At 39.9% G+C, this 14,758-nt stretch overlaps 1 protein-coding gene across 1 annotated transcript in view; it reads left to right on the plus strand.

Annotated features, from left to right (window-relative positions):
• Positions 1 to 14,758, plus strand: part of Hdac9 (histone deacetylase 9) — a 757,858-nt gene that overhangs the window by 719,963 nt on the left and 23,137 nt on the right. Inside the window, exon 24 of the mRNA XM_051175100.1 lies at positions 423 to 507. Coding sequence (XP_051031057.1) covers positions 423 to 507 — 85 coding nt within the window. The remainder of the gene's footprint in view (positions 1 to 422; positions 508 to 14,758) is intronic.

Below are 14,758 nucleotides of genomic sequence, written 5' to 3' on the forward strand. Positions count from 1 at the left end.
TTTAAGATGATTAAATGTAAAAGCATTGCTGAATAACAAATAGTAGATTGTCCACTCTGCCTCATGGAACTTCCCTGAGATTTTGTTCACTGCTGCAGCTGTGGATACCTTCAGGATGGAATTCTGTTTGTGAGGAACCTACAAAAAATTGCACAAATAACTCAGATTTTAAATGACTAACACAGAGACCTGCACCTGCTTCAGGGCCTTCATACATTAATCTTGTGACCAATAGAAAAGCTCCTTGGAATTTAATTATATGGACACAAAGTATAACTGAGTACACTTGGGGACCTGATGTCAGCAAAATGTTAATCAGTTCTTGGAGCTGGCCTCCGAGGATGAGATTGTTCACTTTGCTTCTGTGCTACTCACTGCAAAGTCCTCACGTTCTGCCCATGTTCTCCCTCCTGTTCTTGCAGCTGGGGCCTCTTGAGGAAGATGTCCTCCACCAGACCCTGAATACGAATGCCGCCACTTCTTTACAGAGGGTCACCGAAATCCAAAGTATGTCTTCAGTTTCCTTTTCTTCTTTCACTAAGTCAGGTTCATTGGAATTCTATTTGGAACTAAAGCACAAAGAAACAGAATTATTTTAATTTGCACATATATTTTTATACTCTTTTGGTTGTGAGAGTAGCCTTTAACAGCTGAGCCATCTCTCCAGTCCTGCACATATATTTTTATTGAAATTTCCTGTCTGTGATAGTCTTATCGTACATTGCTGTCATAATTCAGAATCTAAACTTGGAATCTTTTTTTCTCCTACTTTCTATAGGAGATGGTTTCAAACACCAAGCACTGACCTACAGTAACTAACTAAATTTAGAAACTGCAACAGTGTAAACTGTGTAGTGATTTTAAGTAGGAGGAAGTCATCTCCTAAATGTGTTGAGATTTGGCACTCATGTTCTGGCTTTAAGATTATCAAGGAAGGAAAATAAATGAGAGGGTCTCATTAAGAGAAAGTCCAACTTTGGTCAACATGGTAAGGTAGTCTTTTTATTAGGCAGTTACCTTCACAGACATCACCCCCCATACACACACACACTATAGATTAACATGAAGATTAGAACAAAGACAAATGGTGAATGTAGGTTCTAAGAATAGATAGTTTTAGCTATGCAGATTTTCCATACAAGCATGTTTTCCATACCACTGAAAAACCTTTACCATGTCTTAGAGATGGTCTTCTCTTGCACAGTTGTGACCAAGAGATGAGGGTGTGAGGTATGAGTGATGTTGCATTACCATTCTTTGGGGACCAATAAGTCATACACAAATGAAAAGTAAACCTCCATCTCAATCTCACACATAGTTGGAATGTGGCCTATAAGCATTCACTGAGCTTTATTGACTACATATTACTGGAATAAGTGATGAATTTTACAGATTTTTCAGAAAATGGAAAAATAAATATCAAGTACTATAGAGAAAATTACTGGGATAAAGCTAAGGTACAAGTTAACTACCTCCAAAGACAAGTTTGGAGATACTTGCCCATGTCTGAATCTTGTTTTGAGAGGAGGTAAAGAGAGTTATGTGAATGCCACACTGCTTCACTCAGAAGGACTCTTTGGGTGACCTTTGACAGGCCTCTCCTGTTCATCCAGATCTTATCCAAAGTCCCTGTGTAGGATATTGACCATATAAAGAGAGATCAATCTTTGTGTGTGTTGTTTTCTTTTCCAAGGATTCTTTTGCCACTATATGCATAGAGTATTCATAGAAAATTCTTCCTGTGTATATTCGGCGTGGAGCAGTAACACTACAACAGGCATGTAAGAATGGCCTTGTTATGTGTTAATCAGTTGTGAAGTCACAAAGGCTGGGAAAAAGAAGTGGGCAGAGAGAGAGGAGAAGCAACACAAAGAAGAGAACAGAAGTAGCAGAGTTTTTTTTGACTTTGAGTATTTTGCATTCTGGTTGGTGAAGAAGTATAAAATCCATGACTCCAGCTCAATGCTATCTGGAGGTGCTGAGGCCATGGCAAAGAAGCAGCTTCTTCTGCAGAAGAGGCATGTAGTGTGCAAGCTGGATCTGAGGAGGTGATTCTGGAACCAGTATTTTTTTTTTATGATAATCACAATTTTCTTATTTTCTTATTTTTTTCAATTTATTTTATATAACAAAGTCCACTTAAATGAAAATAAACATTTATAGACAATATTTGGGAATTTGGGCGTTGTTCTTTCCAAACTACTTCCTTCTGGTAAGGGGCACTGTCTGTCATGGGGGATTCGAAGATGATTCAGAAATCCTGGCTTTAGTCTGTAAGGATGCTTTGTCCAGCTGTTTTGAATGTAGGATCACCTCTTACTCTGTTTCAGGCAGTCTGGCTTGATCAAACCACATTAGTCTGGAAGGAATCCATATCTTTTCATTTTCTGTGGAAACAGAAATAGAAATCCTTTTCCCCAGTAACTTGTCCTTCGACTTAAATTTTGGAGTCAAAGCATTTTTTTTAATTTAATTTATTATTTTACATGTTGATCCCAGTTCCCTCTCCCTCCCTTCCTCTCACCTTTCCTCACTCCCTCCCTCCTCCCCTTCCTCCCTCTCTCCCTTCTTCCCTCCCTTTTACCCTCTCTGCCCTCTCAAATGCACTATAAACACCCTCCCCTCCCATCCCCCCACACCAATTCCATATGTAGGGGAATGCCATCCAGTTGGGGTCATGTGGATCTGACAGGTCATGTGAAGTAGGGACTAGGGTTTCTCTCCTGTCTCTAGATGAAGGCAGTTATTCCTCCATGGTGGATGTGTTCCCAAAGTTCTTTTGTGCACCAGGGATACATCCTGGCTCCACTGTCTGAGGTCCCTTAGACTGCTCAGTCCTTCTGGCTGAGACCCATATTCAGGGGGTCTGAGTCAGTCCCATGCTGGCTTCCCAGCTATCAGTCTAGTGGCCATTAGCTCCTCCTTATTCAGGTAAGCTGTCTATATGTGTTTCTGCCGCATGGTCTTGTCCTCTCCATCTGCATCTGGGTTCTAGTTGGACTCAGTGTTTATGTATGGGTGTTTGATCCTGTTTCCAACAGGCATTAGTTGAGGGCTCCATGGATAAGTTAGTTGTTGATCTCACTCTCCGGGAAGGGCATTTATGATAGCCTTTCCACAGAAGCTCAAATTGTTAGTTGGGAGCAGGCTTGTAGTTCTCTAGACCTTTCTTTGTGTTCAATTTTGTCTCCAAACCAATATTGGCTCCCTCTTTTATGTTCTCTCTCTCTCTCTTTCTCTCTCTCTCTCTCTCTCTCTCTCTCTCTCTCTCTCTCTCTTTCCTGTCTTCTGTTCCTAACCAGGCTCATTCTTCCTCGTCACACATGTTTTCCTTTCATCCCCCTTGTTTTCTCCTACTTCTCTCTCCATTCGCTGCCCCCCCACTTCACCTGAGCTCTGGGGGACTTGTCCCTTCCCAGTTCTGTGAGGGACTTTATATGAATCTCTTAGAATACACCTTGTATCCTGGTTCCTCTGGTGGTGTGAATTATAGGCTGGTGATCCTTTGATCTAGGTCTAAAATCCATATATGAGTGAGTACATACTGTGTTCCTCTTTTTGTGACTGGGTTACCTCATTCAGGATGGTTTCTTCAAGTGTCATCCATTTGCCTGCGAATTTCAAGAATCCATTATTTTTTTTCTGCAGAGTAGTAATCCATTGTGTAGATGTGCCACATCTTCATTATCCATTCTTCAGTTGAGGGGCATCTAGGTTGTTTCCAGGTTCTTGCTATTACAAATAATGCTGCTATGAACATAGTTGAACACATGTCTTTGTTGCATGGGTGTGAATCCTTTGGATATATGCCTGAGAGGGGGATTGCCGGGTCCCCATTTTCCTGAGGAACCGCCATACTGATCTCCAAAATGGCTGTATGAGTTTGCACTCCCACCAACAGTGGAGGAGTGTTCCCCTTTCTCCACATCCTCTCCAACATAAAACATCATTGGTGTATCTAATTTTAGACATTCTGGCAGAGGTAAGATGGTATCTCAAAGTTGTTTTGATTTGCATTTCCCTGATAACTAAGGATGTGGAACATTTTCTTATGTGTCGTTTAGCCTTTTTGATTTCCTCTATTGAGAATTTTTTCTTCAGTTCTGTACCCCATTTTTTAATAGGGTTATTTGGTGTTTTGTTGACTAGTTTCTTGAGTTCTTTGTATATTTTGGAGATCAGCCCTTTGTCGGATATAGGATTGGTGAAAATCTTTTCCCAGTCTGTGGGCTGCCATTTGGTCTTGTCGACTGTGTCCTTTGCGTTACAGAAGCTTCTAAGTTTGAAGAGGTCCCATTTATTAATTGTTTCTCTCAGTGTCTGTGCCCCTGGAGTTATGTTCAGGAAGCAGTCTCCTATACTAATTTGTTGAAGGGTACCTGCTACTTTCTCTTCTAAGAGGTTCAATGTGGCTGGATTGATGTTGAGGTCTTTGATCCATTTGGACTTGAGTTTTGTGCATGGCGACAGACATGGGTCTATCTGCAGTCTTCTACACACCCTCATCCAATTGTGCCAGCACCATTTGTTGAAGATGCTGTCCTCGCCCCATTGTATTCTTTTAGCTGTGTTGTCGAAAATCAGGTGTTCATAGGTGTGTGGGTTAATATCAGGATTTTCATTTCGATTCCATTGGTCTACTTGTCTATTTTTATGCCAATACCAGGCTGTTTTCAGAACTATAGCTCTGTAGTAGAGCTTAAAGTCAAGAGTGGTGATGCCTCCTGAAGTTCTTTTATTGTATAGGGTTGTTTTGGCTATCCTGGGTCTTTTATTTTTCCATATAAAGTTGATTATTATAATTTCAAGGTCAATGAAGAATTGTGGTGGGATTTTAATGGGGATAGCATTGAATCTGTTGATTGCTTTTGGCAAGATTGCCATTTTTACTATGTTTATCCTACCTATCCAAGAGCATTGGAGATCTTTCCATTTTCTAGTGTCTTCTTTAATTTCTTTAGAGTCACAAAGTTCTTATTATATAGGTCTTTTACTTGTTGGGTAAGCATCACACCAAGATACTTTATGTTGCTTGTGGCTATTGTAAAGGGTGATGTTTCTCTGATTTCTTTCTCTGTCTCTTTGTTGTCTGAAAAAAGTAGGGCTACTGATTTTTTTGAGTTTATCTTGTATCCTGCTAGTTTGCTGAAGGTGTTTAGCAGCTGTAGGAGTTCCCTGGTATATTTTATTGGGTCGCTTATGTAAACTATCATATCATCTGCAAATAGAGACAGTTTGACTTCTTCCTTTCCAATTTGGATGCCCTTGATCTCCTTTTGTTGTCTTATAGCATTAGGTAGAACTTCTAGTACGATATTGAAGAGATATGGAGAGAGACAGAGGGCAGCCTTGTCTTGTTCCTGATTTTAGAGGAATTGGCTTAAGTTTCTCTCCACTCAGTTTGATGTTGGCAGTTGGTTTGCTGTATATTGCTCTTATTATGTTTAGGTATGTTCATGTTATCCCTGACATCTCCAAGACCTTTATCATGAAAGGGTGTTGAATTTTGTCAAAGGCTTTTTCCGCATCTAGGGAGATAATCATATGGTTTTTCTTTTTCTGTTTGTTTATATGGTGGATCATGTTGATAGATTTTCGTGTGTTAAATGATCCTTGCGTTCCAGGTATGAAGCCTACTTGGTCATGGTGGATGATTTCTCTGAAGTATTCTTGAATTCGGTTTGCCAGTATTTTATTGAGTATTTTTGCATCGATGTTCATCAGGGATATTGGTCTGTAGTTTTCTTTCTTAGTTGAGTCTTTGTGAGACTTGGGTACCAAGGTTATTGTGGCCTCATAAAAAGAGTTCGGCAATGAACCTTCTGTTTCTATCTTGTGGAACAGTTTAGAGTGGTGGTATTAGTTCTTCTTTGAATGTCTGGTAGAATTCTGCGCTGAATCCATATGGTCCTGGACTTTTTTTGGTTGGAAGGCTTTCGATGACTGCTTCTATTTCATTGAGGATTATAGGTCTATTTAAGTTGTTTGTCTGTTCTTGATTTAATTTTGGTAAGTGATAGTTATCCAGAAATTTGTCCATTTCCTTTGGCTTTTCAATTTTTGTGGAATACTGATTTTCAAAGTATGACCTGAAAATTGTCTTGATTTCCTCTGTGTCTGTTGTTATGTTCCCCTTTTCCTTTCTGATTTTTTTAATTTGCATGTGTTCTCTCTTCTTTTTCGTTAATTTGGATAAAGGTTTGTCTAATCTTGTTGATTTTCTTAAAAAACAACTCTTCGTTACATTGATTTTTTTTTGTATTGTTTTCCTGGTTTCTATTTTGTTGATTTCAGCCCTCAAGTTGATTATTTACTGGCGTCTACTCCTATGGGGTGAATTCTCTTCTCTCTGTTCTAAGGCTTTCAGTTGCGCTGTTAATTCTCTTATGTGACTATCCTCTGTTTTCTTCATTTGGGCACTTAGTGCAATGAACTTCCCTCGTAGCACTGCTTTCAAGGTGTCCCAAAGGGTTGGGTATGTTGTGTCCTCATTCTTGTTGAATATTAGAAAGTCCTTAATTTCTTTCTTTATTTCTTCTTTGACCCAGGAGTGGTACAATTGCACATTGTTCAGTTTCCATGAGTTTGCAGGTTTTCTACTATTTGTGTTGTTGTTGAATTCCAATTTTAATGCATGGTGGTCCGATAAGATACAGGGGACTATTCCTATTCTCTTGTATGTGTTGAGGTTTGTTATGTCACCTAGTATGTGGTCGATTTTAGAGAAGGTTCCATGTGGAGCAGAGAAGAAGGTATATTCTTTTGTCTTTGGATGGAATGTTTTATAGATGTCTGTTAACCACAGTTGAGACATAACTTTTGTTAATTCTTTTGTTTCTTTGTTGAGTTTCTGATTTGTGGTCCTGTCTAGTGTTGAGAGTGGTATATTGAAGTCTCCCACTATAAGTGTGTGAGGTTTTATATGAGCTTTGAGTTTTAGTAGTGTTTCTTTTATGAATGTGGGCGACTTTGTATTAGGAGCATAGATGTTCAGAACTGAGACTTTGTGTTGATGGATTTCTCCTGTGATGAATATGAAATGACCGTCTTCATCTCTTTTGACTAATTTTGGTTTGAAGTCTAACTTGTTAGATATTAAGATAGCTATGCCTGCTTGCTTCTTATTTCTATTTGATTGGAAAATCTTTTCCCAACCCTTTACCCTGAGGTAATGTCTATCTTTGAAGCTTAGATGTGTTTCTTGTATGCAGCAGAAGGATGGATTCTGTCTTCGTATCCAATCTGTTAGCCTGTGTCTTTTTATAGGTGAGTTAAGACCATTAATGTTGAGGGTGAGTAAGGACCATTGATTGTTGATGCTTGTTTGATTTAGGTTTGTTGTTGGCAGTGCTATTGCGAACATATTAGTTCTGCTTTACCCTTGGTTTCTGGTGTAGTTGCAATAGCTGTTGCCTACATTTTGTGGGCATAGTTACCTTCCTTGGGTTGGAGTTTTCCTTCCAATACTTTCTGTAGGGCTGGATTTGTAGATACGTATTGGGAAAATCTGGTTTTGTCATTAAGTATCTTGTTCTCTCTATCTATAGTGATTGAGAGTTTTGCTGGATATAGTTTCCTAGGCTGGCATCCATGTTCTCTTAATACTTTTAGAACATCTATCCAGGACCTTCTGGCCTTGAGGGTTTCCATGAAGAAGTCAGATGTAATTTTGATAGGTCTGCCTTTATATGTTACTTGTCCTGTTTCCTTCGCTGCTCTTAATATTCTTTCTTTATTTTGTATGCTAGGTGTTTTGATTATTATATGTTGAGGGGCCTTTTTTCTTTGGTCCAGCCTATTTGGGGTTCGGTATGCTTCTTGTACTTTCATGGGCATGTCCTTCTTCAGATTTGGAAAGTTTTCCTCGATGATGTTGTTGAATATGTTTTTGGCACCTTTGAGCTGGGCTTCCTCCTCACCTTCCTCTATGCCTATTATGCTTAGGTTTGGCATTTTCATGGTGTCCCACATTTCCTGGATGTTTTGTGTTAAGGATTTGTTGGATTTGTGATTTTCTTTGGTCGGTGAATCTATTTCTTCTAGTTTATCTTCTGCGCCAGAGATTCTCTCTTCCATATCTTGAATTCTGTTGGTTATGTTTGTGTCAGTAGTTGCTGTTTTTTGCCCAGCTTTTTTATTTCCAGCATTCCTTCAGTTTGCGTTGCCTTTATTTTCTCTATTTCAGTTTTCAAGTCTTGAACTGTTTCCTTCTCCTGCTTAATTGTTTTTTTGGCTTTCTGTACTTTCCTTAATGAATTTGTTCATTTCTTCCATGTTTTTGTTTGTTGTTTCCTCCATTTCTGTAAGGGATTTTCTCACATCTTCTTTGAGGGCCTCTATCATTTTTATGATGGTAATTTTTAAGTTGTTCCCTTCTGCTTCCTCTGCTTTGTTGTTGTGTTCCTTTCTAGTTGGTGTAGCTTCCCTAGATTCTGGTGGTGTCATGCTTGTCTTTCTGTTGTTAGGTGTTCTCTTGTATTGCCTTCTTCCCATAGCTTCCTCCAGTAGGTGTTGGTGGGGTTTCCCCCTCTCTCTATGGTACTTCCCCTATGGGCTTATGTGGGTCTGAGATTCAATATCTGTAGCCCTGTGTGATCCAAGCTCTCTAGGAGGTTTCTCCACAGACAGGGATCCAGGGATGGGGTCAAGGATGAGGATCCAGTAGAAGATGCCAGCAGGTACTCACAGTGGTCCCGCAGAGATAGGTGGATCTCTGGGAGGGGCCCAGGACTCCAGCAGAGGACTGGAGGTGGGGTCAGAGACCAAGCATTTGGAAATTACGGGTGGTTCCGGGTGGATAGTCAGGTCTCCTTTGTTCAGAGTTGCTCTGAGAAGTTTCCGAATTAGGGTGGACTATTGGCTCCACTTTCTGTCCCAGTGCTCAACCAGAGTGGCAGGGCTGTGGGTAGGCTAGGGCACAGGGTAGGGGGGTAGGTTTTCGGTGGGGATGGGTGGGGGTGTATCAGAGTCCAAGGGTGCTCTCGATGGGGACTGGAGACAGGAGCAGCAGGATCAGGAGCCAACCCAGGGAGTTCGGGGGGGGGGGAGGACGATGTTGTAGGGGACAGGCAGCCAGCCCCGTTTGGGCCCAGACTCACCTCTGGCCAATAGCTGGCAGAAAAAGGACAAGGGCTGAGCTGGGACTTGGGAAGGTTTTGCAGTATAGTTGTATCTCACTGGAAACTGGAACTCTCCAGCTGAAGCCTCTATTTCTGGTTCTGAGTGGAGAAGAGTCAACCCTGCCTACATAGCTCTGGGTTTAAAAGAAAAAAAAAAAAAAAAAAAGGAAACGCATGACCCCTTCCTTGTTAATGTTGAGTCCACAGCTGAAAAGTGGTGGGCACAGGAGTCCTCCTGAGCCCATAAACCTCATACCTAGGAAATGAACCTAAAAGTAGCCTTTCTTTAACAAGTATGCTATTCTGCATATGTGTCTTTGAGCATCACAAGGGTCCTCCCTTAGCTCAGGGAGGTGTTTGAGTTTTAGTCCCGCTTCTAGCCCAGGTTCTGAGGGATTCTTGTGTGCTATAGTTAGAAGCTATGCAATGTTAGGAAGAAGGCCTTACCATGTGGGAAACATTCAGTCAAGGACCTAGAGAATACTGTCCCAAGACACACAGAAAAGTGCTGACAGGCCTTCTGTGAATTTCCTTTTGAGAACTGAGCCCCCCAGCTGAGGGTATGCAGGTGCTGGATGCTGTGATTAGCATTGGCCCACTGCCTGGACACATGCCTTTTAGTATTTTGCAGCAGGATCATCCCTGCAGGCCTATTCTTGTTAAGATTTCTCATTAAGTTCAAGAGAAACACCTTATAAGGATGCAGAAAGGCAGTCACTTCCTCTGACAAGTGGAGCAAACCCCATCAAGATATATTTATTATAGGCTACTTACATTTCATGACAATGGATTGTTTATAAAGTCAACTGTCGTTTCAGGGAAGTGGGAGTGTGTGGCTAACAATATATTTTTAAAGTTTTTTTTTTTCCCTAAGGTTAAAGTAAAATTACCATATATTATTTCAGTCATCTCACTACTGGATATTATCAAAAGTAATTTGTTAAAAGATCAAAAAATATTAGCATTTACATGTTCACCGCAGCACTCTTCAGAATAGTTAAGAGATAGGAGCAAAGCCTGAGTATCTATCGGTGGAAAAACGGATAAAGAAATATGATGTGTGCAGGCCAAGGAAGAGTATTCAGCCTTAAAGAGGAAGCCCTGTAACATATGCTCTAGTAATTTTATGTTCTTTCACAGCATAAATTATTTCACTGATATTTTTGCTTGCTTTCTCATAATTGCTGAAACTTTTATGCAATGAATGGAATGCACAGGTGCTTTGCAAATATTTTAAAATAAATTAGTAATTACTTGTCTCATTTCTTTTTTATTTAGACTACATTGCTTTTTTTAAGGTAGCTTAATTATATCTGCCAAACATCCTTGCTACAGAGGAATTAGGAAGAACCAACAAAAACATGGAGCACATTTCTTACCACTCCACATCCCACAAGGATGAGTCAGTCCTTCTAGGAAGATACAAACCACTTTCTTCTGCTTCCATTTCCCCAGCTAATGTGGAAGACATAGATTTCAGATCTGAGCCTGGGACTTTATTGCACAGAAGTAATCACCCGCAAATGTGGCCAGGAAATGCGAGCCCAGAGCATTCTTTCCTAAAACCCGAGCTTAAGCTTAGAGTACCTATGTGACCTCGAAGTTCCACATGTCTCTGTGTGGAATGGTAAGAAGCAGGATCTTCTAACCATTCTTCATACACCAGTTCTGGCCCATGTTAACAGATTCACCAAGACTCGGGTAGAAGCAGAATTAACTTTTCCCATAAAATTAAATTGATTCTTTCAAGAGTAAAATTTTAAGTCTTAAAAAAAATCATGTAACAAATGCTACTGTTTTTCATTTGTGAAACCCCAAAATATGAGGAGTTTAAGTAGAGAGACATGGTTTCCCTCTATTTATTTATTTATTTATTTATTTATAGTGAAAATACACTTTACAAATGATAAGCAACTTTGTAGACCTCCTATGTGATAATCACAGTATCTTTACTTGTAGGGTCAAGAAAGTGTATGCATGCCCAAGGATTTAAGGATTCTTTTCAAAATTGCTGCAACCATCTAGTGGTTTGGAAATGACAAGATGAAAAACACTAAGTGGAGAGTTTAAAAATGATATAGATCCCTCAGCAATCCTCTATTCGCCAGCTACATGACCATTGAGCAAACCACGACCTCAGTTTTCAGAAAGAACATAGAAGCCAGCATCACCATACTGTCTTCTAAATTGGTGCTACTGGCAGGCAGGGGGAGGGGCAGGGGATAAGAAATAAAATTATGCAAGAAATGTGGTAACTTATCCCCTGAACCTCATTTTTTGTCTTTCTTCTACTATAAGGATTCTCTTTTGTAGTGTAATTTGAATTTTATTAGAATTATTTATTTTGCCAACTATGACAAAATGATGACCTAATTCAAAGTGAGGAAGGAATAGACTGCAATTTCATCATATGTTCTTGTCAAATGCATCACATAGAAAGAAGATAAATTTCCATTTCTCCTACAATGTAAACCTTGTTTCTTTGGTTTGAATGAGAATGGCCCTATAGGCTCATGTGTTTGAATGCGAGGTCTTCAGGTATTGGAAATATTTGGGAAATATTAGGAGGGGTATGACTTTATTAGAAGAGGTGTGTCACTCGGGGAAAGTTATAAGGTTTCAGAAATCCATGCCATTCTCAGTTAGCTCTTTTTCTCTGACTGGTTCAGGTGGATGAACTGTGAGCTCTCAGCTACTGCTCCAATTCCATGCCTGCCTGCTGCCATGCTCCTTGCCATGATGTTCATCGATTTACCCTTTAAAACCACGAGTCCCTAATAAACCCTTTCTTCTATAAGTTGCCTCCTTCATGGTGTCTTATCACAACAACAGAAAAGTAACTAAGACAACACTATTGTTTTAGAAACTCACTTGTGGCATATTATTCAGGGTGGGCACATGGGTTTATAGTTCTCTGAAAACACCCATCTTTTAAGCCAATTTAAAAAAGAGATGATTTTCTTTGATGCAGGAGAATGACATGATGTACATGAGCACAGTGTGGAAAGCAAGGCTCAAGTGCCCTTCTCCATATTTTAGGAAAATAAGAATGAAAACAGACTTTCTTGTGAAGAGGCAAGTTTGTTTGACATCCACTCCTCATAACTGCAACTGCTCTCTGCTTGGTATTGTGGTATTGAGTGAATGTCTCCTACCTCTTCCTGCTCTTGTTTTTTTGGGGGGGCATCTATTCTTTCTGTTTTCCATCTTATCCTGAGTCAATCTCTAGTTCTGGAAACTATTCCTATAAGAAAACATTGTTAATAAGTGAACAAAGATGAAACGAAGCTATTTTTGGTGATTTTATTCACACTCTATTTCCTGCAGGAGCCAAATAATTGGCAAAATAAGATGAACACTGGTGATCTTACATGAGAATGGATGGTCAGAATATGAAGCCTTCTAGTCACTTAGTGAAAAAAGAGATCTAGGGACTAATAAATGAAAATAGCTATTTGAGTTGATAAGAATTGCTGTAAAGGTAACAACCACTGACTTCATTCAGCTGCAATGCCATTCCAGCTGCCCTCTCCCATTCCTGAGATATTGTACTTCCTCCATCCCTAGGGGAAAATCCAGGTTGTTTCTCATCTAGTAAAAATTTGCATGTATCTCTTGATGTGAGGGAAATTATCTAATATTTTACCTCAGGGGCCAATGCACTAAGTTAAAAGTGCCATTTTCTCTACATTTCTAAGTGCACTTACTAAATCATCTTGTAGTTGGCCTGACTATATATCTGCATGCCTACATAAACTCAGATTTTCCTCTGAGGTTTCGTACCTTACTTTTATGTTCTGATTGTCTTTCTTTTTCTGATATTTCTTTTATTCTCTCCTCCATTTCCATCCTGCTGAGATCTAGGGAAGAAAAATAAGAGGGTACAGTGTAGGAAAGGGACTTTCTATCTCCAAAAACAAATAGCTGGGTTTTAAGCAAGAAGGAAGCATCATCAGGCCTCCATTTAGAAGATCACTGAGGGGAATAGATCGTGGTTGAGGGGTAAGGGTGCCAGCTGATCTTTCAGAGGACCCATGTCAGGCAGCTTACAACCATCTGCAACTTCAGCTGCAGGGGATTCCATATGTTTGGAGTCCTTGCTCATCTGCATTCTCATACACACACACACACACACACACACACACACACACACACACACACACAACCCTATACATAATTTAAAATAATAAAAATAAATCTTAAAAGATTTTTGTGCCTATGCCAGGGTCAAAAGATATGTAGGATTTATAATTGGTTCAGTTTCAAACTAGAATTAGCATATGGTCCTTACCTGGCATGGAGAAGATAAATACATTTTAGATAACTTTAGGCTTTTTTGTTTTAAAGATGGAGAATGGCAATATTTACCTCACAAGATTAAAGTCCGTGAGGAAAAATTTGTGAGGGTTGGTAGGAAAGAAGAAAATTGGGCTTCAGAACAAGTCCTGCTGAGAGTCCTGAGTGATGGAGAAATCTATTTTCTACACTGAAGTTACTGAGGGCCACTGAATGAAGTTATTTATGCAAGACAAATGCTGCATGCTGACTGTTAGCAAATCTTCAAGCACCAGCTATTAAATGCTTATTGTCTGCCATGTGCTATCTTCAGATGTTTATTAATATCAACTAACAATTTTAACTTTTCCCAACAACTCAATAAAGTGAGTCTATTCTCGTTGCCACTTTGGGGAAGTTGAGGCACATCAGGTTACTTAAATTCCATCGGGCCACATAGCTAGTGAGCAGGGAGAAACAAGCTCATAAACCCATCAGATCTGCCCCACAGTCTTCACACCTGAGCCACTTTCTGGTAGCTGACACATACACTCACTCCCACTGCACTTTCTGTGTGCCTTTTCCTCATTTTCCCATTTGTTTCAAAGGTGACATACTTAAGGGGGGAAAATCAATTTGGCTTAAAAACTGGAATTTTATCTGACTGGATGAATTAAGGTAGAGCCATTGTCAGGTCTGGAAGCTCAGTGCCAAATTCCAAGGCGCCACAGGGCTCAAGTCCACTCTAGAGCCCCTTGTAAACTTGTAAAACAACTCTAATCAGGAAAAAATGCAAGGATTGGCAGGATTTCAAGTCCCTGCCCTGTTGTCAGGTGTGAGCTGCATTTTGTCATAGAGCCTTTGGCTTTAGACAGAGGCTTTGATGATAGAGCCCTGGGCCAGGCAGACCTTCAGTGAAGCAAAGCAGGTTAAAAAGATTCTCCCCGCCACCCCTCTCTTGTGTCACAGCCAAGTCAAATGGGACACATGACTCTTTCAGAGTCTCCTCAGTTTCTAATTGGCCATTTTCTTGAAACACTAAAGCTCTGACTCTTGTGTGGGGAAGACCCCACTCTAACATGCACCCAAATAAAAGCAAAACATCTTCCATCTGCTTAGAGATTAAACTTGGTTTGGTAATTTATTTTTTTTTCCCTACTGCATCTGCAGTTACAAAAGTTTTCATTCATGTTTCCCCAAAGTCAAAACTAATCAAACCAAAATAATAATAATAATAATAATAATAATAAATAAAGTAATGTGTGTGTTCGAGTCTGCAACCTCTATAAGACCAGAGGTGTTCTGTGAAGGAGAGCAACCTAAGTTATGAGGTTCATACACCTCTAGGACCCGTCAGCTGAGGC

This window comes from Phodopus roborovskii, unplaced genomic scaffold (genome assembly GCF_943737965.1).
Source record: "Phodopus roborovskii unplaced genomic scaffold, PHOROB, whole genome shotgun sequence".
Taxonomy (NCBI): domain Eukaryota; kingdom Metazoa; phylum Chordata; class Mammalia; order Rodentia; family Cricetidae; genus Phodopus; species Phodopus roborovskii.